Source organism: Macrobrachium nipponense, chromosome 22, assembly GCF_015104395.2.
Source record: "Macrobrachium nipponense isolate FS-2020 chromosome 22, ASM1510439v2, whole genome shotgun sequence".
Taxonomy (NCBI): Eukaryota; Metazoa; Arthropoda; class Malacostraca; order Decapoda; family Palaemonidae; genus Macrobrachium; species Macrobrachium nipponense.
In genome coordinates this window covers 55,079,152-55,104,151 of record NC_087213.1, presented here as the reverse complement: position 1 = coordinate 55,104,151, position 25,000 = coordinate 55,079,152, and the positions used below count along the sequence as shown (strand labels likewise).

General features: G+C 41.4%; 2 protein-coding genes across 6 annotated transcripts in view; one reads left to right on the top strand and one right to left on the bottom strand.

Moving 5' to 3' along the window:
• LOC135198691 (E3 ubiquitin-protein ligase TRAIP-like) overlaps positions 1-10,986 on the top strand; it is a gene marked incomplete at its 5' end in the record, with an annotated part of 425,152 nt that extends 414,166 nt beyond the window's left edge. Inside the window, 1 exon segment of one of the 3 annotated variants that reach the window (XM_064226523.1) lies at positions 10,820-10,986. In XM_064226523.1, coding sequence (XP_064082593.1) covers positions 10,820-10,878 — 59 coding nt within the window. 3 annotated transcript variants of the gene reach the window in all.
• Positions 3,283-25,000, bottom strand: part of LOC135198689 (uncharacterized) — a 97,960-nt gene continuing 76,242 nt past the window's right edge. For all 3 annotated transcript variants that reach the window (XM_064226516.1, XM_064226518.1, XM_064226517.1), the window contains exons 13-18: positions 11,196-11,370; positions 10,941-11,056; positions 10,472-10,614; positions 9,430-9,562; positions 9,065-9,235; positions 3,283-7,893 (exon numbers count right to left, since the gene is read on the bottom strand). In XM_064226516.1, the coding sequence (XP_064082586.1) occupies positions 3,977-7,893; positions 9,065-9,235; positions 9,430-9,562; positions 10,472-10,614; positions 10,941-11,056; positions 11,196-11,370 (4,655 nt within the window). In that variant the 3' untranslated portion in view covers positions 3,283-3,976. The remainder of the gene's footprint in view (positions 7,894-9,064; positions 9,236-9,429; positions 9,563-10,471; positions 10,615-10,940; positions 11,057-11,195; positions 11,371-25,000) is intronic.

The window sequence follows — 25,000 nt, the reverse complement described above, 5'->3', positions numbered from 1 at the left end:
TTTTATTTGCAAATTAACTTGTGTAATTAGTTGGAAGCAAGATTATGACTGTGAGGTTTGAAAGGTATTTAATGCTGAATATTCAACTGAAGAATATCTGAATTAAACTTTTACTTCAGAGATAATGAGGTAATTGGCCCTAGAAGTAATGAGGTATTTTATGGATCCATTGGAAATGAAAAGCAGAATTGTTGGCTGGAATACCTTTACAAAGGAAAATAGAAAGTTCAGTTGTCACCAGTGTTAAAATAGTTGACTGACATTTCTTGACTCATATAAAATTGATTTGTTATTTGATGGAAACATTGTCCTTTGTTTTCTACTATATACATTGAGTTTGTATTAAATATAAACTGTTTCCCTACCAACCACCACCTTTTAAAGTGGTGGATATCTTTCACTTCCAGAGTTGAATGGTTGAAGGATGATTAGTATCAAGGATAGCTATTTGGCAGTTCTGGTGAGTGAGTGGAGGAAACTCCATTTCCTCACAGATGACCCCCAAATCCATTTTGATTTTTTTGTCATGTGAGGTTGTGTTTGTTTGTTTGTATGGTGTTTTTACATTGCATGGAACCAGTGGTTATTCAGCAACAGGGCCAATGGCTCTATGTGACTTCCAAACCACATCGAGAGTGAACTTCTATCACAAGAAATACACATCACTCACTCCTCAGTGCCCGAGAATCGAACTCACGACCACCAAGGTGGGAGGTTGTGTGATGCCTCATTTTCATTGGATGAACATAACAGTGTAACATTTTGGTTTTATATTTTCTGTTTTTAGCTTGTGCTTTATTTTTTTGTTGTGTTGTCAAGCTTTTTCTCGTGCGGATAAGATATGAGCAACATAAGTGAGGGTCTTGGGTGGCCATAGGATTGCTCCATTTCTCTTATACCTGTAGACCTACAAGGGTTCTCTTCTCATCATTGAGGTAAGACCTGTGTCTGTTCATCCAAAAGTGAGGAAGGGGATTGGGCTTCTTCTCAGTGGAAAAGTTTTAGCAAGAGGAAAGGAAAAGACAAATGCATTTGCCGGCATCCCTAGGGAAGTATCACTCCACCTACTAAGAGTGCTTCTCTCTTGTTGAGGGTTAGTTCATCCCCACCTTAGAGATCTTATTAATCTTTATTCTCTGAAGTTAATGACTTGTCTGGGGTTGATGTTACCACAGCAGTGTTTCCTCCCCCTCTAATAATAGTGGATTTGTCCAAATCTCATGAAACTTCATCTTATGATTATCTTTCTAAAATTTAGCCCACACTTTCTGCCTTTTTTTTTTTTTAAAGAAAAGATAATTTGGATGTGAAGAATGAAAAAGCCTCATCTCCATTTTCAGTAGTTGTGTTTCCTGTTGATGATGGTGTTTCTGTGAAGTCCATAGCCCATGTCTCCAGCCGCTTCCAGGAAGCGCAAACAGCCATTTGAAGTGCCTCTTCCTCCTGATGAGCAAACTAGGAGTTCTGGTCAGCAGATTGCAAGCATAATGTGTCCTTTCTCTTCATCATATGCTTTGTCATCCTTTCTGTCTCTTGAGACTCTTGTCCCTCCCATACACAGAAGAGGAAGAATGGGAGATCCTAGAATTTTCTTAAGAAGTCCAAGATGTCATCTCAGGCCTCTTTGGAGTGTCAGACCATTCTTGGTGCAAGCATCACTTGTATGCAAGTTCTAGTCTACAGAGAACAAGGATTTGACTATGAAAATCTGGCTATAAAGACAGGTGCAGGGGCATTTTCAGCCAATTAGCACCATAGAATGATAAAGAGTCTTCCTGTGAACATACACTACACACTTTCTCACATGTTACAGCTATGCTAAATGCTAATATAAAGGAAAGTGTGGTATGGATGAGTGTTGCTGTTTCATCAGCATCATTTAGTGCTTGTGAAGAACAAAATAAAATTATGAGCAAATATATTGGACAGTTGGCTTGAAAGTCAAGATGTGGGTTAAATATACAATAGCAATAACAAAGATTCTCAACTTTGAGTGGGGCTAACCAGAAGGATTTGATTTCAATAAAAAAATTGCTTATTCATTAGTTAAAGCATTGTAAAACCTTGAGAAAGTTAATTTGCTGATTGACAAAATATTTTTTTAGTGCTTTATTGCATTCTTTACACAAAGCTGCATGTAAATTGTTAAAAGAAATTTTATCAGAATCTTCAACACTTTATCCATTAATTTTTTAAGGATTAGCAGTTGTAATAATACAGTATGTATCTAATTTCATTAAGAATGAGCCCTTGGGGGGTAAAATTGGTCTGTTTAACTTTTCAAAATTATAACAATAGTACAGATTGACTTTTACATGGTGTGATTAATTTGGTCTTGTCTGTGATGTGTAGTTTTCTGTATTTTACATATGGTTGTTCTAAAAAACAAATATTTGTTGTTAGTACATACTTAAATATTTCCACACCAGGTACTGCTCTTGAAAATTGTCATTCACTTTTTTTTTTTTTCTCCCAGTCAACTTATGTACTTTGTCAATAAACAGGCATTTGTCCATTGCACTTCAAGATATGTTTTGCCGATTATTTTTAGCAGCAGTTAGTTGAGAGGAGAGCAATTTATCATGAGCCACAGCTGTAAGGACTGTCACACTGCAGTCAAGGTACCGTAGTTTTTCACTACGCGTTTACAGTAGGTGTGGTATTTATGACCAAGTTATAAAATCTTTAAAGACGAGTCTCGTGCATTCATGTACAGGTTTTTGTTGCTTTACCTGAACAGTTAAGATGTTTTCCTCATTGCAATGCTTAGTTCCATATTTTCAAATATGTAGCTACAGTTTGGGTCCAAGTTACAAAGTGCTAATATGGTTTCAGTTGAGCATATCGTCATTATTTTAACATCAGCTAAAAAGTTATTGGGAGGGGTTATAGTTTTGTCATGCTTATTCATCTCATTCTTTGTTATATGTTGCTGAGTGTAGTTATTTAAATTAATGTGTTGTACAGCCTAGCCCTTTGGAGTTTAAAGAGTTTAGTTACGTGCTTACAATAATTAAGAGTTGACAGACCTCCCTAATTTTGTTGAACTCTACTCTAGTATACTGAGAGCTAAATTATTGTATTATATATAATCTGTAAATACCTTCCTAACTAAATATATCTTTAGTGAAAGAATTCCACTTTAAACCGACCCCTCAGTTTAGTCCATAACATTTATACCTTATGAGAAATCACTTACTAATTAGATTTTCATCAAGTGAACAGATAAATTGGCAAATAAATACTACATAAATCACTATAAGGGAAAATAACTCTAACAGAAGTTTTGAGCATCTTTAATCAACAAAAATAACATTTTTTCTGACATTTAATGATGTGAGAGTTGGGCAGCAGTGAGTAGGAGACAGTCACGTGACTCATCCATCCCACCGCTGCCCTCAACAAGTGGAAGGTCTCTGTACAATGCGGACTACCCCACGCCACCGCCCAGCCAGGCCAGCCAGCGGGGGCTTTTGGAATGAACTTTCTTAATATAGCAGCGGGTGGGTGCTGTCCCTACCTTAGCTTTGTTCTTGATGATGGTCTGTGTGGGCACTGCTGTTACCACTATCCACAGATGCTGCACTTCTGTGGCTAATGGGGGTGCGAGGAAAGGCTGCGATGTTTGCTACAAAGAGAAAGATTTAATGAACAGCAAATAGTAGTGAAGATGACAAGAAGGTGACCACAATATGGCTGATAAATACCTGACAAGAGTGGATGACAAGAGCGGTAAGAGTGTGGCAGCATGTCTGGGTAACAGTGAGATAGACGTGGGCAGCAGAATACTAACACTGGCCTCTAGGAAGGAGGCAGCCTCACACCCAGAGCCTGAGTATTGACACAAACCACCTACATACTCATATATACACATACATATGGGGGTAGCTTTGTACACCAGAGTGCGGCGCGACAACACTAGTCCACAAAACAGATCACAGATAACACTTATCACGGCAGTAGTCCAATCTGGGGTTCAGTCTTCATCACTTACAGGTTCCACATGAGGTTCATATCCCTGGAGTGGACGTCCACCACTGGAATTACTACTAGTAGTAGATGAAGTGGTAGAGGGAGGAACCCCAGGGCCCCCTAAACCTGGACCCCCATGTCCACGAAACCCAGGGTAACTGTAAGAATATGGGCTACTAGCACTTACTGGGGGATAACCCGACCGGTCACTAGGTTCCCCCTTTGAACTCATTTTCCCCCCTCCCATGTCCCCTGATTTTGACGTTGGAGGGTGGGAGTCACGAGGCGACTCGTCTATGACCATTTCACCTGACTGAGGGGAATCCGCAACGTCATCTCGTGTGGGTGCATCTTCCCGTCTTTCCTTTATCATGTCCCCTCCAGTGGACCGTGGACGGGATGGAGGACGATCACTAATTTCTAACCTTGCTCTTTTTTTTAAAGGATCTTCCATATCATAGTGTGCATTTTGCTGAGATACAGAGTGCTGAGGAGGTAGTTGCTGCTGATGCTGTAACTGAGAAACTTGCAAACCAGGTTGTGTGTGTCTACTGTCGTCAACTGAACGCTTGTCTCCCTCCTGAATTTCAGTTCTCATTACTTCAGCAATTTTATTTTTCACATAATCAAATACCTCCTTCTGCTGATATGGTCTTTTTGGGTACTGACTCCACTGATTATTAGAATCTGTATGATTTGGATCGGCAGATAATGGTGGTGCAGACGAAGATGGCGGAGAATTTGTCTCCACAGGAAAGCTTGTTGCTTGTGCAGAGGGCGGCGTTCTCCTCTTATGGTCAGGTCTTGGCGACACGGGTGACGGTTGCTTTATTCTTACGATCTGTCTTTCATCTGGTGCTAAATGTTGAGCAGGAATATGATGACCTCCAGATTGTGAAGATGGTGGTGGGCGGTGAGGGGAATGTGAATCTATTCTATCTTTTCCATCTTTTTCAGCTCCCCTTTTCCAAGGCTCATAGTTTCCAACCTGTGACACAGTTACAGCTGGCGGCCCTCCAGAACTAACATATGGTCGGCCATCAGTCCTCAAAATTTCTAAGGACGACGACGATGACGGCAATGTTCGTGCATAAGGCATGTGAGGTGGTGCTTCCATCTTCCGTCCATCACCCAAGGCATACTCTCTATGTATGATTTGATCCATGTGAGCATGCATTGACTTTGGCTGAGAACCTTGATGATGGGGAGCTGAATGGAGAGAGGAACCTACCCCATCTTTATGATTTAAAGGATTAGGAGGTGGTCTGGTATCTGGACTATCATCAACCATGACTACTTCTTTTTCTTTCACTGGGGCAGTGGCTGGAGATCTAACACGTTTATCAATTTCCATGTGTGATCCTGTTTCGCCGTGTCTTCTGGAAGGACGCTGATCATTTGGTCCCCCACCACTATCTGCACTAGTATGATTTATTGTGTGAGTTATAATAGCATCAATTAAATTGGCTGCTGTAAGGGTTTCACTTGAATTTCGATTATTACTATTACCTGTTGGAGATGGAGAAGGTTTTCGGTCTCTCACATAACAAGTAACAAAACCACCTTGTGGAGCATCATTATCGACATCGGGTAGTTTTTTTCTGGGATCATAGTACCGACGATCATCAGGATGTGGTAACCTACCATCCATAGCTGCAGTCCTAATTCTCATAGAATCGGTCAACTGCTTTTCTAATCCTTCTGGCTGAGGTGTATCATGAGGTACCTTAGGCCTGCCTTCTCTTCTACTTTCATGAGGTGCAGAGGGATAACCTGGCTGAGCAACAGCTATGTTGACAAATTCATTGAAAGTATCAGAACCTCCGCGAGAGTGTCTTGGTGAATATCTGTCATCTGTACGTGGCGAAGCACTTGTTGGAGGTGCTAAATGTGAGGGTGGCTTGCTCGTGGGATGACGCTGAATGACTCCTACTCTAGGTGGCGTTGGAGTAGACACTCCTGGAGATCTAAAATCATTCGGCGATTGTGCCATGTCACTATTTGGAGAAGTAGGAGTAGGATCACGTCCTGAGGCTGGAGATGATGGCGGCCTCGATACTCTCTCCTGTGAATAAGCTGATGATTGTGATGGAGGTTGATAGGAACCATGGGGCCCACTTGCTCCATAAAATCTTGGATCTGTTGACGGATTTATACGTTCAACTACGCGTGGATCTAAACCACCTCTGTGATCCAATCTAGGATCAACAGTCCTACTATCTATACGTGACAATTCTATCTGTCTTATGTCCAATCCTCTTGGATCAATACTTCTTGTAGAATTGTCTATAATTCGACCTACTGTTGTACCAACTGTTGTACGATGGTCACGCGGATCTTGTTGTGGACTGTGGTCTCTTGCTCTGGGAGATACTCTGGATTCTTTTTCAACTCCTCTTCTATTAATCATCTGCTGAGACATCTGATAATCATGGGCAATGATTTGACGAGAACTAATCTGGGGCTCTGGGTATGCAGGGCGAGTATATGCATAACTTGAATAATAAGGCGTAGAAGACGGTGCAGAGGATATAGGTGGCCGAGGTCCTCTGTAAATATGTTCACGTTCATACTGTGATGGCAACGCTGGTCTTGGAATGATCTCGACTCCACTTCCAGCCCGTGCTTCAAATGGTGGACAACCATCTTTATATATACTTGTCACAGCTACAGAGCGTTTCTGATCAGGATGCATAGGAGTGCCTTGAGTAATGGAGCCACCTTCTTTTCCTATACCTGGTTTGGGCATCATATCAAAACGTCCCGCCTGCGACAGAGGCACCGACACAATGGATCCTGGTGGATTGACAGGAGTACCATGAGTTATGGACCCTACATGAGTAGGAGGGACCTGCTTATCGATCTTCATAGGAATTCGTGGTGGTGTAGATATAGACGTGTTTACTGGCTGTGGTGGAGGATGCTGACTGCGTACACTGGTTAGAGGTGGAGGGGGAGCCATTTTCATTTTGGAGGAGTGAGTGTGTGGTGGCCTAACATGTGTGTATGCAAGAGGTGAAGGACCACCAGACACACTCGTCAAAGTAGGAGGCTGATGATGAGATAAAGCTCTGGAATCTGGTATGAAGGCAGGAGATTTATTTCGTGGATCTGGGAAACCCCAGGGTTCATGAGGTGGTTTACTATAGCTAGTGTTAGCATGTGCACGAGGTGGAGGTTGGGGAGGTTCTTTACTCGTGATTGTCACTTCTGCTCCTCCTCGGACCGTTGGGATTTCACGAGGCGAGGATGTCGGTCGAGAAGGTGGATGAGACTGCTGAGGAGGTTGAGCTGGCTGATGGTGAACTGGGAGAGACTGATGAGCTGGTGGTTGAGGAGGAGATCTATCACGCTTACGAACAGTCAGGTCGAGACCTTCACACTGACCGTCTTGTGAATCAAAGGGATTATTATCATTATGAGGAAGCCCGTCTCTAGGATCATTAAATCTTGGCATTTGGTTGCGATGGAACTCTTGCCCTACAGGGGGTGGGGGAGGTGGCACAGGTGCAGGCCGTTGTACATAAGATGACCTCAGAATATTACTGATAGTTGGCATCCCCTTATTCTGAGGTTTCTCATCTGTTTTCTCAAGTGTTCTTTCTATTGTATCAAAAATTAAATCTCTAACATTAGCTGACCCTGCACAAGGATTCTCTGTCCCTTTGGAACTTGGCCGAGACACAGGAGGCGGAGGGGTCTTTCCTCCAATGGTACTTGGGATTGGTTGAGGCGGTCTCTCGTTTGGGTTAGGCAAGTGCTGCACCTCAGGTGGAGAATCCCGGCCAACACAACTCTGACCTTCATCAGCACTTGCAGTTGCTGAACTGTCATAATCTTCTTTTACACTAGCAGGGGGTGGTGGGTGGCGGGGTAATGGTTCCTTCATACCACCCTCAGTATTCTCAGCCTCCCTCTTTTCTGTAAAAGAAATTTTGGTTAGCATTGGCATACAATACAAAGCTCCAAAACTAACAACTTAACAACTGAAGTATTGTTATAGCTTAGTTCAATGAAACCACCGATTCATAAGGCTGGCTCTAATTATCTATTCGAAAATGGCAAGTAAAAACAGGAGGCAATGCAGCTATGGGTCAAAGGGATGCTGTAATTGGTTCCATTTAACAAGATTTTTTAGTAATATACATGTAGACAAAAATTGAAGGTTCAATTTAGCCCTTGACTCTTTCAAGATTAAATTTTACTATACATAGTATTTGGCAAAAGCAACTACTGTGAATTATTTTCCTACTGGGACATACTGTATGTAGTGCTGCGATGAAAAGCAAAAATTGTACACAAATAGCTAATGATCCAGAGTTTAAAAAGGGATCCCACAAGTACATTATCCTTCTAGTCTCTTTTTAGATCTTAAAAGTGTCAGTTGTTCGAAATGCTTATTTTACTCGTTCCTACAATATTCATTATGTTGACTGTTTGTTTGTTTGTATGGTGCTTTTACGTTGCATGGAACCAGTGAGCCCTACCCTCTTTCTTCCTCTTTTCTCTAATGTAGTATATACCCCATAGGGGGGTTGTGCCATCATGCGGTGCACTGTAGGCATTACTTAAGGTTCTTTGCAGCATGCCTTTGGCCAGTAGCTGCAACCACTTTCATTCCTTTTACTATACCTCCTTTCATATTCTTTCTTCCATCCTACTTTCCACCCACTCCTAACACTTGATTCATAGTGCAATTGTGAGGTTTCCCTCCTTTTATGCCTTTCAAACCTTTCACTGTCAATTCCCATTTCAGCGCTGAATGACCTTACAGGTCCCAGTGCTTGGCCTAAATTCTATATTACACTCCAACTCAACTCAACTCATATGCATATACGGTATTTGTGGCCATTAGAGCTTTTTCCTGACTAACCTCCTGAATCAAGCATTTTGACTTGGTTGTCTGGCTAAAATACCTATGATAACAATTGTTTAGTGTCTCCCTCTGAATTAAAAAATTTATGTTTTCCAGACTAATGAAGAAATGAACACCACTTGTTCCCCCCAAAAAAGACAATTAGCAACTCATGATATAAACTAATAACATGTAACTCCTCCCCATCTGAGTATGAAAGGTATACTATAGCATTACCATCAATATTATTATGATGTATTGCTGGACCAGGAGATGGTGCAGATGTTGTGTCAGAGGCAGAGTCTTGGGTTGCAGGTGGCGGAGGTACGGTTCCGCCTTCATCACAGCTTGACGTTGATGACCCACTCTCTTCTTCGTCAGTCACAGTGGGAGGACCATCTCCCTTGCCTGAAATTATGAAAAAAATATATATATATATATAAATTTAACACCTTACTCTTTAGTAGCTGTGACAATGGACATGCCATTTCCTTTACATTACATGATTAGTTCTTTGTACAAATATTATTAACTCACTCATTTTCATTCCTTATTTTTCAATTACCACAACAGAAAAATGAGTTGTACTAGCAGTCACTTACCTCTAGATTTCCGATACTCTGCCACAATTTCATCATACTTGTATTTCTTCTTAAAGTTGAAGTAAAAACTTTTGCACTGTCCTTCAGTTTTGTTGGGAAGTCGTTCCGCAACTCTTGACCAGTGGCATCCAACCTATTTTGGTTCAAAACAATTACCATTACTACATAATAATATCACTAACCTAATAGTGGTTATTTATTTAATATTATACCTAAATCATGTACATACTTGAACTGACATTACCAAGCATTGAGTTATCCTGTGTTACCCTGCACGATAGCTTTCATACAATGGACTGGGTTAAGTTCTTAATAGTCATTATCTTTTAATGACTACCATTTTTGCAATGATATTCACATAAAATTACTGTATTAACTAAAAAATTTTCTCTGCTCTGTATGTTTGCAATCAGACTAATAATAAATGCAACACACTCAGAATCCAGAACTAAAGTTTCTACTGACTGCAAAATTCTCTCTTTACAAAATGTAAAACTACCGCAGGCCAAAAAGCTACACTTTTGGACACTATAGATTTGTGTGCTCATGTTACTCTTAAGCATGAAATGATGCTGAGTCTTAAACTCATAGTATATGATTCAAACCTTTAAACTAATACAATACATTGTTACTCCTTTTCCAAGCTTTCAAAACTGGACATGAAGAGAAGTTGGAGACTATCACTTTCTTGCACAACAACGACTGTACTCCCCATACTGCCATGAAATGGCATAATTTTGTTATCAAATAATTTCCATAGCATTCATGTCTTGATGCTAATGATTAGCATTCAACATTTTACACTATGTACATTCAAGCATTTGTTGAAGAATAGAAAACTTCATAGAAGTTGGATGTGTCATGAATGAACTTAGGGTGCTGACAATTTTTTGCTAATGGATAAATTAATTTTTTTTTTCTCACTGCTACCTAATTATGAAAAATTTTACTGGGTCATCTCAAACTTTTCCCTCTAAGCCACTGTTAAAATTCTTCTCAGAAACCCTTGAAAAGTGGGTCTTCTCAAGCAACAGCAACATACCTCTCTCAGGGCTGATCTTAATGCATCCACATCTTCTTCTGACCACCTAGAAGGATCTACAGGTTCCTCTGCCTCTGGTCCCAGCTTGCGCATGATTCGATTGTGACAAGCTGAACAGCATTTAGTTACATCAGGAGGAATTTCTGTAAGAAGAAAATTTTTAACCTTAAAACAAGATCATGAACACAAACCCTCACTGATCCATCCACTTAAGCACCATAGACAGTATCTGTGTAATTTTAATAACAACCAGTGTATAGCGCATTTACAAGTTAATGCCTGATAAGTTAAAAAAAAAAAAACCTACAGTAACTACTAACAGTTTATAATTTCTTTCCTCACCTCTAGCCAACTTCTACCAAACTAACAAGATTTCACTTGGAGAAAACTGTAAGAGATACTCATAGTACAGGCATTTTAACCACTAGCACCTTCCAAATTGGAAAAAGCCAAAGCATGTACAACTTACGGAACTCCCTGATGATGGGATCCTTGATTTCAGCCGGCAAGTCAGCCCATCTAGAGGGTAAGGGACGCAAACGCTTCCCTCTCCACTTGTGAGATGGACAAGTTGGTATAGGGCACCTGCAACATCAACAAAGATTATTATTATGTTACATTATTAAATAGAGTGTTAAGAGTTCTTTGCTGGTTTAAAATAAACTTACTTCAGTGAGTGATGATAATAAGGATACTTATTTACAAAATTAGCAAATAAACTTACTGTGCCCTCCTTCTTAAGTGTCGACATCTGCAGTTTGTGCAAACGCGAGGATTGGCAGGGAGATGGGATTCTGACAGGCCATACTGGGCTGCTTGCCCAGGACCCACAGGACGGGATTGACCGAAATGTTCCAACTGGGTGCCGCACACCAAGCATTCGTGAGGGCCACCCTTTCCTGAAAATATAAATACAGTATATATATATATAAATGAAATACACAATAGGACATAATCAGGTTTTCTCTTACAAATGACGACAAAACAGGTTATTAGAATGGCCCATTGCACAACATACAATGACTGGTTGATTGGGAATTGAAAATCTGGCCAATTAAAACATTTTCATTGTAATACTGAATTATTTGTATGGTGTTTTTACATTGCATGGAACCAGTGCTCATTCAGCAACAGGACCAACGGCTTTATGTGACTTCCGAACCACGTTGAAAGTGAACTTCTATCACCAGAAATACACATCTCTGACCCCTCAGTGGAATGCCCAAGAATCGAGCTCGCGGCCGCCGAAGTGGCAAGCTAAGACAATACCAACCATGCCACTGAAGCGCTTGTAATACTGTATAAGCCTTGAATGTAATAAAATATACAAGGAATTAAAATTAATTGATGCCTTATTTTTATTAACTGGTTTTATGGTTACTGTACCGAAATTTCATATCCACAAAAATTTCACCCCAGTATGTATTTTTCATCACTCTTAGAAATGAGGCGAGTTACTTGTGATTATTATGACATTCTGGTTCACATAGGTCAATGCTGCCTTTAAATAGTCCACGTATACATAACAAAAACTTTTAAACTAGAGGAGGATGTAGTCACTGGGGGGAGTCATCTGGCTTTCTGATATTTACCTTGGATTACATTAAATTTAAACTTTGCTTTCAGCAGAGTAAAAGCTCATAGTTGTTCTTAGGAAGTTACTAGAATGTATATAGGTACATAAGTCTGACCAATGAGATTCACGACATCTAACATCAATACAGCTTTTGCATAAATGTTCCCCATATTCTAGAGAATTACCACCACACAGGACTTGCCTGGAGGAAAACCTCAGACTAGTACTGAATTTTCATGAATTTCAATTAGAAATACATTCAAGTTACATTTGTATTTTGATGATGACAAATTTCATTTAGAAATACATTTAAGTTACATTTGTATTTTGATGATGAAAAAATATTCTTAAGGGTAGAGTAAAATAGTTTAAAATAACAGCAAATTCCCACTTCCTAGCAAATAACTGTACTTCTCCAAACTGTCTGCTTTACAGATGCCCTCTCCTCTGCATAAGAAAAAGCAAGCGTGGGTAAGGAGAGTAGTGAAGATGAATAAAAACAAAATGATAACAGAGGAAGGGAAGCAGAAATGGGGGAAGGGGGGGAGGGTCTAAAATAAAGGCAAAAGCCACTGACCTGACCAATTAGGGTGGAAAGGAGGGTCTAATGTATAAAAGGAACAATAAAGCTAATATGAGCACTTAAGGAAATAAAAAAAAAAGAAAGGCAAATTGATCGGAGCACTTTGCACATAACGTAATATGAAAATATAATGGTTCTTATTTGAATGGCTTTTCTGCTAGACATTTCAATGTTCATTTGTAAAGTTATATTCGCACAGTATGAATGGAAAAAAAAAAGGGGGGGGGGGGGTTCAGGATAAAAGGGGTAAAAGAATTCATATAAGTGGCAAGATCAATTCTGAGTCGTGGGAACTGTCTGACGATAATTGAAAGGGGAGGTGTCGGTCTACTCAATGCACTCAGCTTAACCATTAGTACATTACTACATAGGGATATGGTGCTAATTCACAAGCACTTTGGAAACAATGAAAGAATAAAAAGCAATTGACGACATAATGGAACATTCACTTGGGAGTCACGAGAAAAGATATGTAAGGTCAATATAAACAGGCACATGACCCTTAAGGTTACTCTGTTGCCACAAGATGATGACAATGCAAACGGTTTAAGTCTTGTCATACACATTACAAAAACTTTTTAAATGGGCCCAAAGCTATAATTTCTTTCATTTTATTATACCAACACCAACAATCTCAAAACAATAAACAGTACAGTATATGAATGTCATAAAAACATTCTGCAATCAAATTCATATATAATTGTAGCATTTTCATTTTACTTCTAAAACGATAGTTTTGCCAAAATGCAGTAAGAACATCCATATAAGGTTCCATTCTTTTTCTTTTATCACAAATGCCTTAACCACATACATATGAGTTGCAATAATTATCCTTTACAAGTAAATACACATAATGCAGACACAGGATACCCGATTACATTTGAGAATACAATATTTCATCCCTTACATGTCCCCAAGAATTATTTCTCAAGACCTACGGTTGCTTTGTGGTTATTAAAATTTACTTTTGCAATACATAACTCGCCCACCACCTGCGAGCAAGAAAATTCTCTCTCTCTCTCTCTCTCGTGAAAGAGTTACAAACCAGACTTAACTTTGAAAGGTAAAAATGGGTTCTCTCGCGCGACAGAAAGGATTCAAATGCACTTACAAAAGCACTCAGAAGAGCGTATAATTAACAGAGAGAGTCAATACGATCGATGTACCGAGAGCACTTAAATCGTCCCCTTGTAGTATAAGCCAAGTTTCCCATGCTGATGACCCCCCCCCCCCCCCCCCCACAAGAGGTACGAACTTCGGGGCTTTGTCAGAATTGCCGGCGTGTCGTTTACACGCTCCATTGATTCGAAGGCTTATTTATTAGAAGTTTAGTGTACTCCCACTGTATACACGCGTTGTTTTAATCGTCGACTTGAGGGCAGGGTAAACAACGTTCACCCTTCTCTGGCTGGAGCGCCAACAGACGGTGGTTGGATGATAAAAGTTGGGGCTGAAAGAACCGAATGCCTCTCGACAAGAAAACAATGAGAGAGAGAGAGAGAGAGCCAGCCGAATGACGACCAAACCAATTCAATATCTTTTATAAATCATAAGATCCTTTTATGGAATATGACTTGCCAAGCAACGAAAAATGACTGAAGTAATCGACGATTACGAGTGAAAACAAGTTTCGAAAAACGTCACTACAATGTAAAAGCATTCTGCCATGTATATACCTACGCAACCCACGTCGCCAAACTGCTGGGTTATATATCCTTCAAGACCCGAAAACATTCGTCAGGGAGACACCTCCATGAGGCAACTTGTCAAGCAAATTCTCAAAGAGATTAATCAATCACTATGTATCAGAATGTGACGTTGAAAATTGTGGTTTGTTAAGAAGTAGTATATATAGGTACTGTTTGCATACAAGTACTTGATTTTTACGTACGAATTCATAAATATTGCCGTGTATTCGAACTTCATGCGTATGGAAGCTGGCGTGAGAGCCTGCACACGCGAATGAGAAGATAGGAAAAATGTCCTTAATACGTAGCCGCCATAGATTCACTTTTTTTTTTTTTTAATTCCCAGTCCTCTACAACTTTATTATTTCGTTTTCAGCTCTTGCTTTTACCCATTCGGCTTTCAAGGCTCTAAAGTAGTAGGCTAAACATAAAGACAAGTAGACAATTAAGAGCCAGGTGGAATCTATTCAAAAAAAGAGACTCCGGAGACGAGAGACAAAAGTAGCTACGGTCTAGTTTTTCATAAACAAACACGGCGCTGAGGAGACAAGTAAGAGAAAGGAGGTTGGGGACGGGGGGCTAGGGCGGGGGTAGGGTGTGGGGGGGGGGGGGACAATGCGCGGGAGAGGAAGTCCTCTGCAGTATTATACCCTTGACATTCGGAGGAACCTCTGAGATTTTCAAAATTGAAACCTAAGCTACTTTCGGTGCAAGTATGCACACGTGTGTTATATGTGTATTCCCAGGAAGAGTATCATGGTCTTATAGAATAAAATATCTAGTTCAGGCCAAAGGTCAAGAAGTGGGTCATTCCGCGATGAAGGAGGAATTCACGATAAAAAGGTTTGAAAGGCGTAACAGGAGGAAAACCTCAAAGCGGTCGCACTAGGATTCAATTGTTAGGAGAAGGTGGAAAGTATGCTAAGTAAGAGACTATGAACGGAGGCACAGTAAAATGACTGAAAACGGGTTGCAGCTAGGGGGCCGAAGGGACGCTGCAAAGAACCTTGATGCATCCTACAGTGCACCACATGGGGTGCACTGATGGCACTCTACGGGGTGACGAGTTTCACATTAAAAAAAAAATCTACTGCTCGCGTTCTGAGATTTAAGGTTTGCTGGGGAGGGGGGGCGCCACTGAAAGGTGACGTCTTCAGGGCGATATAATAATAAAAGTTGCCCCTCCTCCTGAGGTCCGTAGTATTCTTGCATCTCCTCCTCTACTCACAAGGAGGAGTTGATGGTATTTGTGCTGCTCGTCAACACCGGCGTCTTCCGCAGCCTTTTTAAAACTTTTAATACGCTTCGTTGAACTTCGAGAAAAAGAAGAAAAATCTTCATACGTGTATCTGGAGTCTGGAGGGAACGCGAGACAATGAGAGAGACAGAGAGATTAAAATTCTAAAGCATTCGACATAAAGAGAGAACGACTGACAAACAGAGAGAGACAGAAAGAGCGACATAGAGAGAGAACGATTGACAAAGAGAGAGAGAGATTAAAATTCAAAAGCATTCGACATAAAGAGAACGACTGACAAACAGAGAGAGAGAGAGACAGAGAGGGGGGAGGGGGGGATTCTGAAGAGGGAGGGGGGGGGGGGAAGCGGTGTGTTGACCCAGGCATTTGGTGGATGAATGCTGCGCTGGGCGTGTTTGCCCCGTCCTCCCGCCAACACACATAACACAGATTACTCCCTGAAATATGCATGCTGTACCACGGCTCCCTTACCTACCTACCTGTACCTGTACCTGTGCCGTACCTGTACCACCTGTACCTGCTGGCGGTGCTGCTGCTGCTGCTACCTAACCCCGGGACAACGAAGCTGTTTCCCCTCAAATACGAATGAACGATACGAATACAATTACCGCTATTGCTGAACCTCGCGATCTTATACTAGTCCTTCTTCCCTACTGACGGATTTCTCTCGCGTCGCGTTATTCGTAAATTAGTAAGTGGAGGTTTCAGCAGGATTTTGAAAAATAAAAAGAGAGAGGAGGAGGAGGAGGAGAGCGAGGCGATTTAAAAAAAAAACAACAACCGGAAAATAATCGCCTTTCAATTTCTTGGCAAGGAGGAGGAGGAAGAGGAGAGCGATGGGACTTTTTAAACACTGGAAAATGATCACCTTGCAATTTCTTGTCTAACTTGAATAATGATGTCCGGCGTCTTTCCATTTCTAGATGAAATCTCAGGGAGACACGACGCCGACTGACTGACGTGCAGTGCACGTTGAGAAGACGTCAGATTTATTAATTAACAGTCTACACAGATCTTTATGTATAAAAAACCGGGGCGCCGCGTCTGCTTTGACGAAATTGAATTTGTTTTCTTTACCCTCGCAGGGAATTGTCAACTGTTCATTAAGGGCAATTTTCCGGTGTTCATATTTTCTCAAGGACTTTCAATATCATAATAATAATTTAGCTGTACGCTCCCTCTTTTTCTGTGGGGGAGGGGGGAGGAGAAGACGCCATACCATAGTGACAATCAAAACCAACTCGGACCATCAACATCAGTAGCGTATCTCAGCGCAAGAGCGCACAACCTGGGATATTAAAATGAGTAATATCTGAAGTGGAGTATATTCATGTACATAGATTTAAAGATACGTCTGTACCTACAGAAAGCTTTCGCGAAACTGTTCGGTTTCCATTTCCGATTATACTACTATTATCTGTAGTATAATAGTAGTATAATCTTGCCTAATATAATCTACGATATCAACGGGTATTATCATTGTATAAATAACCATCCTATCGAGTCAAATAAAATACGGCCAATTCTATCAGATCGCGATACCGAATACATACGTACGAGCGAATACGGACGTTGGAATGAGAGAGAGAGAGAGAGAGAGAGAGAGAGAGAGAGAGAGAGAGAGAAATATCGCTTTCTCCGGCAAACACGTTATATTAAAAAAAAGAGGTAGGGGGGTAGGGGGGGGGGCGGGGGGGGGGGGGGGGGGGGGGGGGGGGGCGAGCCAAAACTAATATATCCGCGCGGCGCAGATGTTTTAAGAGTGAGCGCGTTTTATTTTCCTCCCTCCCAGCTACACATCATCAAATCACCGCACTTTCGAACAGACTGCAGCAACTGGGGGGTGGGGGGGGGGGGGGAAGGGGGGGGAGGATGAGGAACGGCTGCGATATATATATTGAGAGATCGGCTTCGGCTTTCGGCCTGTTGGGCGAACGGAGGAAGAGAGAGAGGGAGAGGGAGAGGGAGCTTGAAAAGGAGATTCCAATTAATATGATTGCTGACATGAATAGTTAATACACACAACCTCTCTTCTGCTGCTGAGGTTGCTAGTACCAGCCGCCCGACCGGTGTTTTTTAGGAAGGGGAGAGAGAGAGAGAGAGAGAGAGAGAGAGAGAGAGAGAGAGAGAGAGAGAGAGCTAAACTGCAGTGCTTAAACACATTTCTCTATCACTAGTGTGTGTGTGTGTGTGAGAGAGAGAGAGAGAGATAGCAGTGTTTAAGACATTTCTGTCTCTTGAGAGAGAGAGAGAGATTGTCTAATAATCACACTAACCTGTATTTTGGCCCAGCAAGAAACGAACGCAGTCTAGCAATAAAAAAAAAAAAAAAAAAAATCCGAAACAAGTCTGACGACGAGTTTCTCAACGTGCGTGAGAATCCTGACCGGTTTCAATCGCGTCTCGTACAAAGGAATTAGATAACGGAGCTTCAATACCGTACAGGGGGACTACTTGACGTTTCACGGAAATGCTGCCAGATGTCAAATTACTGACATTACAGAGAGAGAGAGAGAGAGAGAGAGAGAGAGAGAGAGAGCGCTAAACTACCGTTTAATAACACTTCCCAATCTTTTGAGAGAGACAGCTAAACTAGTTTTAAAACATTTCTCAATTTTTTTTTTTAGAGAGAGAGAGAGAGAGAGAGAGAGAGAGAGAGAGAGAGAGAGAGAGAGCTAAACTAAGATTGAAAACATGTTTTTTTTTTAAAGAGAGAGCGCTAAACTAGATTAAAAACCTTTCTCTATCTCTTTTGAGAGAGAGAGAGAGAGAGAGAGAGAGAGAGAGGAGAGAGAGAGAGAGAGAGAGAGAATTACCAAAGGCTTGGAACTTTCTTGTGCATATGGTAAATAAAAAAATAAAAAATAAGGCCTTGCCCTAACATCACTAATCCCAGACGCCCTCCATATTCCCCATCCATGGCCAGACCACTACTGACCTCTCTCCCGAACAGCGAGTGACCCACCTCACCTACGTCAGCTATTTTTTTTCCTGAACATTCTCAAACCTTTCCGTCACTCTACACAATCAACTAACAGCACTTATTTCTCTGGCATTGGGATGCAAAACGCCTGGATTTAGGCCCAAAGCCAAGCGCTGGGGCCTATTGAGGTCATTCAGCGCTCAAAACAGCAATTGCGAGCTAAAAAAGGTTCGTAAAGTGTAACAGGAGGAAAGCCTCGGAGCTGCACTATGAATCGATTGGTAGGAGAGGGTAGAAAGGAAGAGGGAAGGAGGAGGAGAATAGGAACAGAGGTGCCGTAAAAAGAAACAACGCATGCAAGAGTTCAAACCGACACAAAGGGTCTGGTTGTATGCATATCTAGTAGACCTACGTCGAGGGTTCTACGCATATACAGATTTACAAGTGTTGATGCACCTGTCTTTAAATACCTTACAAAAGAGAGAGAGAGAGAGAGAGAGAGAGAGAGAGAATCAGTCACACTTTTTTGTAAATGGAAGTGAGGCTGCCAGCCATGACAGGGAAGGCATTGGTCTGCTGAATATATATATGGATGTCAGGAATGAGGAGGTTCGTTGGGCTGACATATGGTTAATACCTAAAGGTATTTGTTTGTCGAGAACTAAATAAGAGTGATTATCAGCCGTTATGTCTGACGGAAAGAAACGTATAAGGACAGACGTGAGAGATATGTATACACATACATATATACATATACGGCTGTTTAACTCCAAAATCCAGCCGTTTTACCTAACGATACATATTCAACTTTAGCAATCCAGAAACACTAATAATAAAAAAAACTAACAATTGTCATAATCACAACTGATGAAGGTTGAAGCTGAATTATCTCTGACAGTATTTAGACTTGACAACACAAAATGTTAAAAACATAAAATAAAACCATTTTTTTCCCGACTGAGTGTCAATCCACACCGGTCCCAAATCCGGATAAAAGAGAAGGGACGAGTGTGAGGGTAAAATCGATACCCCCCCCCCCCCGGGCCCCATTTGAAACCAACCTCCTACCCAACCCCCTTTGAGATAAGGAGCGACACTGAGGGGGGCAGCCCTATTAGCCAACAAGGCGAACGCGAAGTCAGAATCTGAAGTCTCTCTCTCTCACGAAACAAAAAATTAAAAAAAGGAGAATCATAATCTCCACTATAAAAAGATGGTGAAACTTAAAATACGTAACACACAGGGAGCCCAAACGCACGAACGCACATATCCCCGACTAGCATCGGAACCCAGCTATTTTTCCTACCACGGATATATGCTCTCTCTCTCTCTCTCTCTCTCTCTCTCTCTCTCTCGGAGAGGAGAGCGCCACCACCGAGCAGCGAGCGAGAGTATAACACTCAACGCCAAGGTAAACTCACCTGAATAATTAAGACCCTTCAACCGCCAATTAATTAGGAGGTAATTGCTTAATTAAAGCTGTTAAACACTACAAGTTCAAGAGAGAGCAGGCAACAGAAATTAGCCAATATTTGCGATTCATTAAAGACCGGGCTCTATATTACTTAATTAACCCACGTCCTGGGAAGGAGGGAAGGAAGGCAGCAAGGAGAGAGAGAGAGAGAGAGAGAGAGAGAGAGAGAGAGAGAGAGAGAGAGAGAGAGAGAGAGAGAGAGAGAGACGCCGACCTCGGTTCAAGTGCCCAGACGATATCAAAAGCTCTGTGCTCAACATAAATGTACATGGTGGGGGGGGGGGGATAGGAAAAGGGGGAGGAGGTAGGAAAGGGATGGGGAGGTTAGATTAAGGAAAGAAAGAGAAGATGATGATGAAGAGGCAGGGGAAGCGAAGGGAGAGACAGGAGAAACTGAAGAATGAGTGGAGGAAATAAAAACTGAGATATTCCAGGTATTTTTCCAGCTATTCTAAAACTGGAAATCACTACACCAAAAGGAGATACGGAAAAACTCCATCACAACACTGAAAAAAGGCACAAAAACACAGACAAACACAAACTTAAGTTTAATAAATTTTATACACATACAAACAATACACTCGTATACATTTGTAGACAAGTTCATCACATTCAAGGATGTGTATACGTTCGTATATTATCAGTAAGAAATAATAAGTGACATATGAGATAAATTCAGTGAGTGAGATGATCTCTTCTTTCTGTATTTCCCGTGACCCTCTCTTATCTTACCTCCTTTCTAATGAACGTCAAAATATTCCTTGGAAGTTTGAATTTCTAGTTAGTGGCTCCTGTGGTGGGTTTGTTCCATCACCACCACCACCACCACCACCACCACCACCATCATCATCATCATCATCATCATCATCATCATCATCATCATAATAATAAATGTGGCGCCGTGGCAGAGTGGGTTAGGCCGTCAATTGACTGTTAAGCAACATTGGGGCTGGTCAGTCATTGGATGGGTGACCACTCTCCTCGGCGTTGATTCCTTGGGAAAGGATCTTTACCATAATTTCCTCCGTCTACTCAGCTATAAATGAGTACCTATTCCTGATGGGGTAGGGTCCAGCTATGGGTTAAATATGAAGGATTAAACGACAACGACGTAAATGGAACCTCTGGCAATAGAGGAGCTTCGTCCGGTAGCCAGGTATTCAGCCCAATTGAAGGGGAAGACGGTCAGGTACTTGGAGGTCGTCATCCAGCAATTGACCACCACGACAGTAACCAACAACCACAGAGACTGGAGCCACAGAAGCAAACCAGAGGAAGATATGGACAAGAGAAGAAAATAAGGAAATTTGGAGATGCTACATCACAAGCAACCCGACGGAGAGAGGATATAGAAGAAGGTTGGTCAACATCTGGAGGATTTTTTTAGAGAGGAATAACACCCCCACCCCCCCCCCCCCAACAGAGCAGAGGCTGGCAGACTAAGTAAGGAACATAAAGAAAAAGAACTGGCTCTCCCCAACAGAAAGAGAGGAATTGGAAAGGGAAATGACACACGGCAACGAATTACAAGAAGACGAACTGAGAGACGATGCCACAGAAAAGACGGGACAAGGGAGGGATGAGGTAATAATAATAATAAAATAAATAAATAATAATAATAATAATAATATAATAATAATACTAATAATAATAATTGAAAAAGGAAAACCCACATAATCACTGTGTATAACGTGTTTACTTATAAGTATTTACATTTTATTTTACTCAACAATGTAAATACTTATAAGTAAACAGGTTATACACAGTGATTTTGTGGGTTTCTTTTTCAATCTTCAGAAGAAAACTGAAAGAAGTTTTTGGTTGGTTAATGATAATAATATAATTTGTCCACCTTCAATTCTCAGTTAGCTAACTTGATTATGAAGCCTTAAGAATTTTAGTCATAAAATAAATAAAAGATAAATAAACAAGAAAAATATATATATGCACAACTTCGTCGATATCAGCTATCGTCGGCGTTGTAGACTCTTCCTGCCCCCGGTAATCGAGCGAACTTCAAAAAAGCTACAGAAGTTCCTGCCTGCCTTCAATTCGCCCAACATAACAGCGAAGAATTTTGTATAAAATTCTAAGACGTCGTGACCTGAGTATTTGTGGATATAATCGTACTTACTTCGCTCCTTTCAAGGATACATCTACAACTCTTTACATACCTATCGCCCTGCCAAAGTATAACAATCACACTGTCATCCATAGGATAGAATATAGAATTTAGGCCACAGGCCAAGCGTTGAAAATTAAATTGTGAGAAGAAAGGCTGGAAAGATGTAACAGGAGGAAAACCTCGGAGCAGTTGCACGATGAATCAATTCTTGAGAGAGGGTGGAAAGTAAGATGGAAGAAAGAGAATATGAACGGAGGTACATTAAGACTTCTTTTCGAACACCAGTGGAGTCAGTGACAACTTTTGTCTTCAGCTACAGCCTGAGGTGGTCCTTTTCACGAACCGAATTAATGAATGGATTGCAAATACGCTTCAAATCCTCTAATAAGAGAATGGGGATCACCCGATACTTCAAGAATTTATTGTCTCAGAAGATGAACCCTATTCATATGGAACAAGGCCCCCAAAAGGGGCCGCTAGCTGGCTGGCTTGAACTTCCAACTTCCAAAGAAATGGTGCAGAATCCGAGTTTGATCTTGTAAGTGTCAGCCATTAAAAAAAATAATAAATAAGAGATAAAAAAAACACAGGATCATATTGAGCTCAAACTCGCGACCTGTTATTTCAAGTCTCCGAAGAAAGTTGTGATGCCTAGAACTTAATTTTCGTTATTTTTTTAATTAAATGAAAAAATCCACAATGATGTCTAGTGTAAATATACATTAAAAATATATACGTATTTTAAACACCATTTTACACTGACATGATAATGGGTTTCTCCGGCATTTTTAGAGACTCGTGTGTTTATGAGACTGTTCTAAACAACAACAACAATTAATGATAACAATACTCGCCGTTTCCAGTTCCAAACGCCTCGGTAAGCTTCGTGGAATTTGAGACGGCGCCAACCGTTCGTTGGAGCAGCAGCTTCTAATCAATGCCAGATACCGCTTAATGAAACCATTCTCTAGTCATAACTACTTCGAGCGGATTTATTGAATCTGGCCCCGGGCGCACGAAACCTTCCACGGGACCAAGCGACCCTTATTTGAACTTTCCACTGGGTCACCTCCCCGCGGATCTGCAGTTTGGGCGACGAGAATGAACCGCCACGGATGGATGGTAATTAACCCCATGCATGGATGAAAATCAACACCACACATGGATGGAAATAACTTCATGGATGGAAGGAAATTAACCCCACGCATGGATGGTAATTAACCGTCACGGATAGACCGCCACGGATGGATGGTAATTAACCACCACGGATGGATGGTAATTAACCCAACGGATGGATGATAATTAACCCCCACGGATGGAAGGTAATGAGCCGCACGGATGGATTACCAAGTATGGATAGAAAATAACCCCACGCATGGATTAAAATTAACCCCACAGATGGATGAAAATTAACCCCACAGATGGATGGAAATTAACCCCACAGATGGATAGAAATTAATCCCACAGACAGATGGAAATAACCCCATGCATGGATGGAAACCACACAGATGGATTACCCAAGGCATGGATGGAAATTAACCTAAGGCATGGATGGAAATTTACCCCACGAACGCATTACCCCACGCACATGGATGGAAATTAACCCCGCGGATACATTACCCCACACATAGATGGATATTAACCCCGCAGATACATTACCGCACACATGGAGGTTAATCAACCCCACGCATGGAGGAAGATTGATTGATTTGGTCGAAGTATTCTTACAGACAGTCTTAGAAAGAATGGTTAACCTGATACCAAAATTTATGAGTGATTAAACGCCTCCAATGACTCTAGCTCCAGTGAGTCCCCTGAAGAATGACATTGCTCCAATGAATCCTGCTCCAATGAATCCTGCTCCAACTGGCTCCAATAACTCTACCAGAACAATGATTCGGATCCCATGACTCCCTTAGAACCAAGAATCCTCTTCCAATGACTAGAGATCTGCGGTCTGGGAAATGACATTTCATCGTAATGAGAGAGAGAGAGAGAGAGAGAGAGAGAGAGAGAGAGAGAGAGAGAGAGAGAGAGAGAGAGAGACTCCCAAGTACTTCTGCAACTTTATCATCTGAAAACCTGGAAACATTTCAAGTATGTACCACGACGAAACGAGAGAGAGAGAGAGAGAGAGAGAGAGAGAGAGAGAGAGAGAGAGAGAGAGAGCAGAGTTCAGTGAAGGCGAGGCACCTACAAGGCAGTCAGAGTTTATTTGTTCGTCGAGCATAGTCAATGAGCCTTTAGCCTCTGTGGCCCGCCTCGTTAATTAAAAGATTGCATCATTATAAATTAATTAGGCAAGCCTTTTGTTGGCCCCCTAAGGCTCTGTAGGCAGAGAGAGAGAGAGAGAGAGAGAGAGAGAGAGAGAGAGAGGAGAGAGAGAGAGAGAGCTGAATCTCATAGCTAGCTGCTGCTGCGGTTGCCGCTGGGCCCGCTCCCCTCCAACCCCCCCCCTCTCTCTCTCTCTCTCTCTTCTCTCATCTCTCTTACGAGTAACGGTTACATTATGACAAATTACCAGAACGTAGGATTGTCAGGACTGTATCTAATTCGCAACGTAATATGAAAGTTGAATGTAAATGGAAAAATATAAAAAAAAGAAAAAGGAAAAAAATAAAAAAACAATGGAAGCTACTGTGACGATTCTCGTAGTGAGTACGGTTAACGTATGTTGTAAATGTTGGAAGAAAGAAGAAGAAAGAAAGAAGAAGAAGAAGGAGGAGGAGGGAGGAGGAGAGGGAGGTGGTCAGCATTGGTTTGTCACAATACTTGGTCGGTGGTTCGGTCATGAAGAGAGACTTGAAGTTTTTTCTTTATTTTTTGGAGAGAGAGAGAGAGAGAGAGAGAGAGAGAGAGAGCACAAAAAATGAGATCAAAACGGAATGATAATTATAATTCA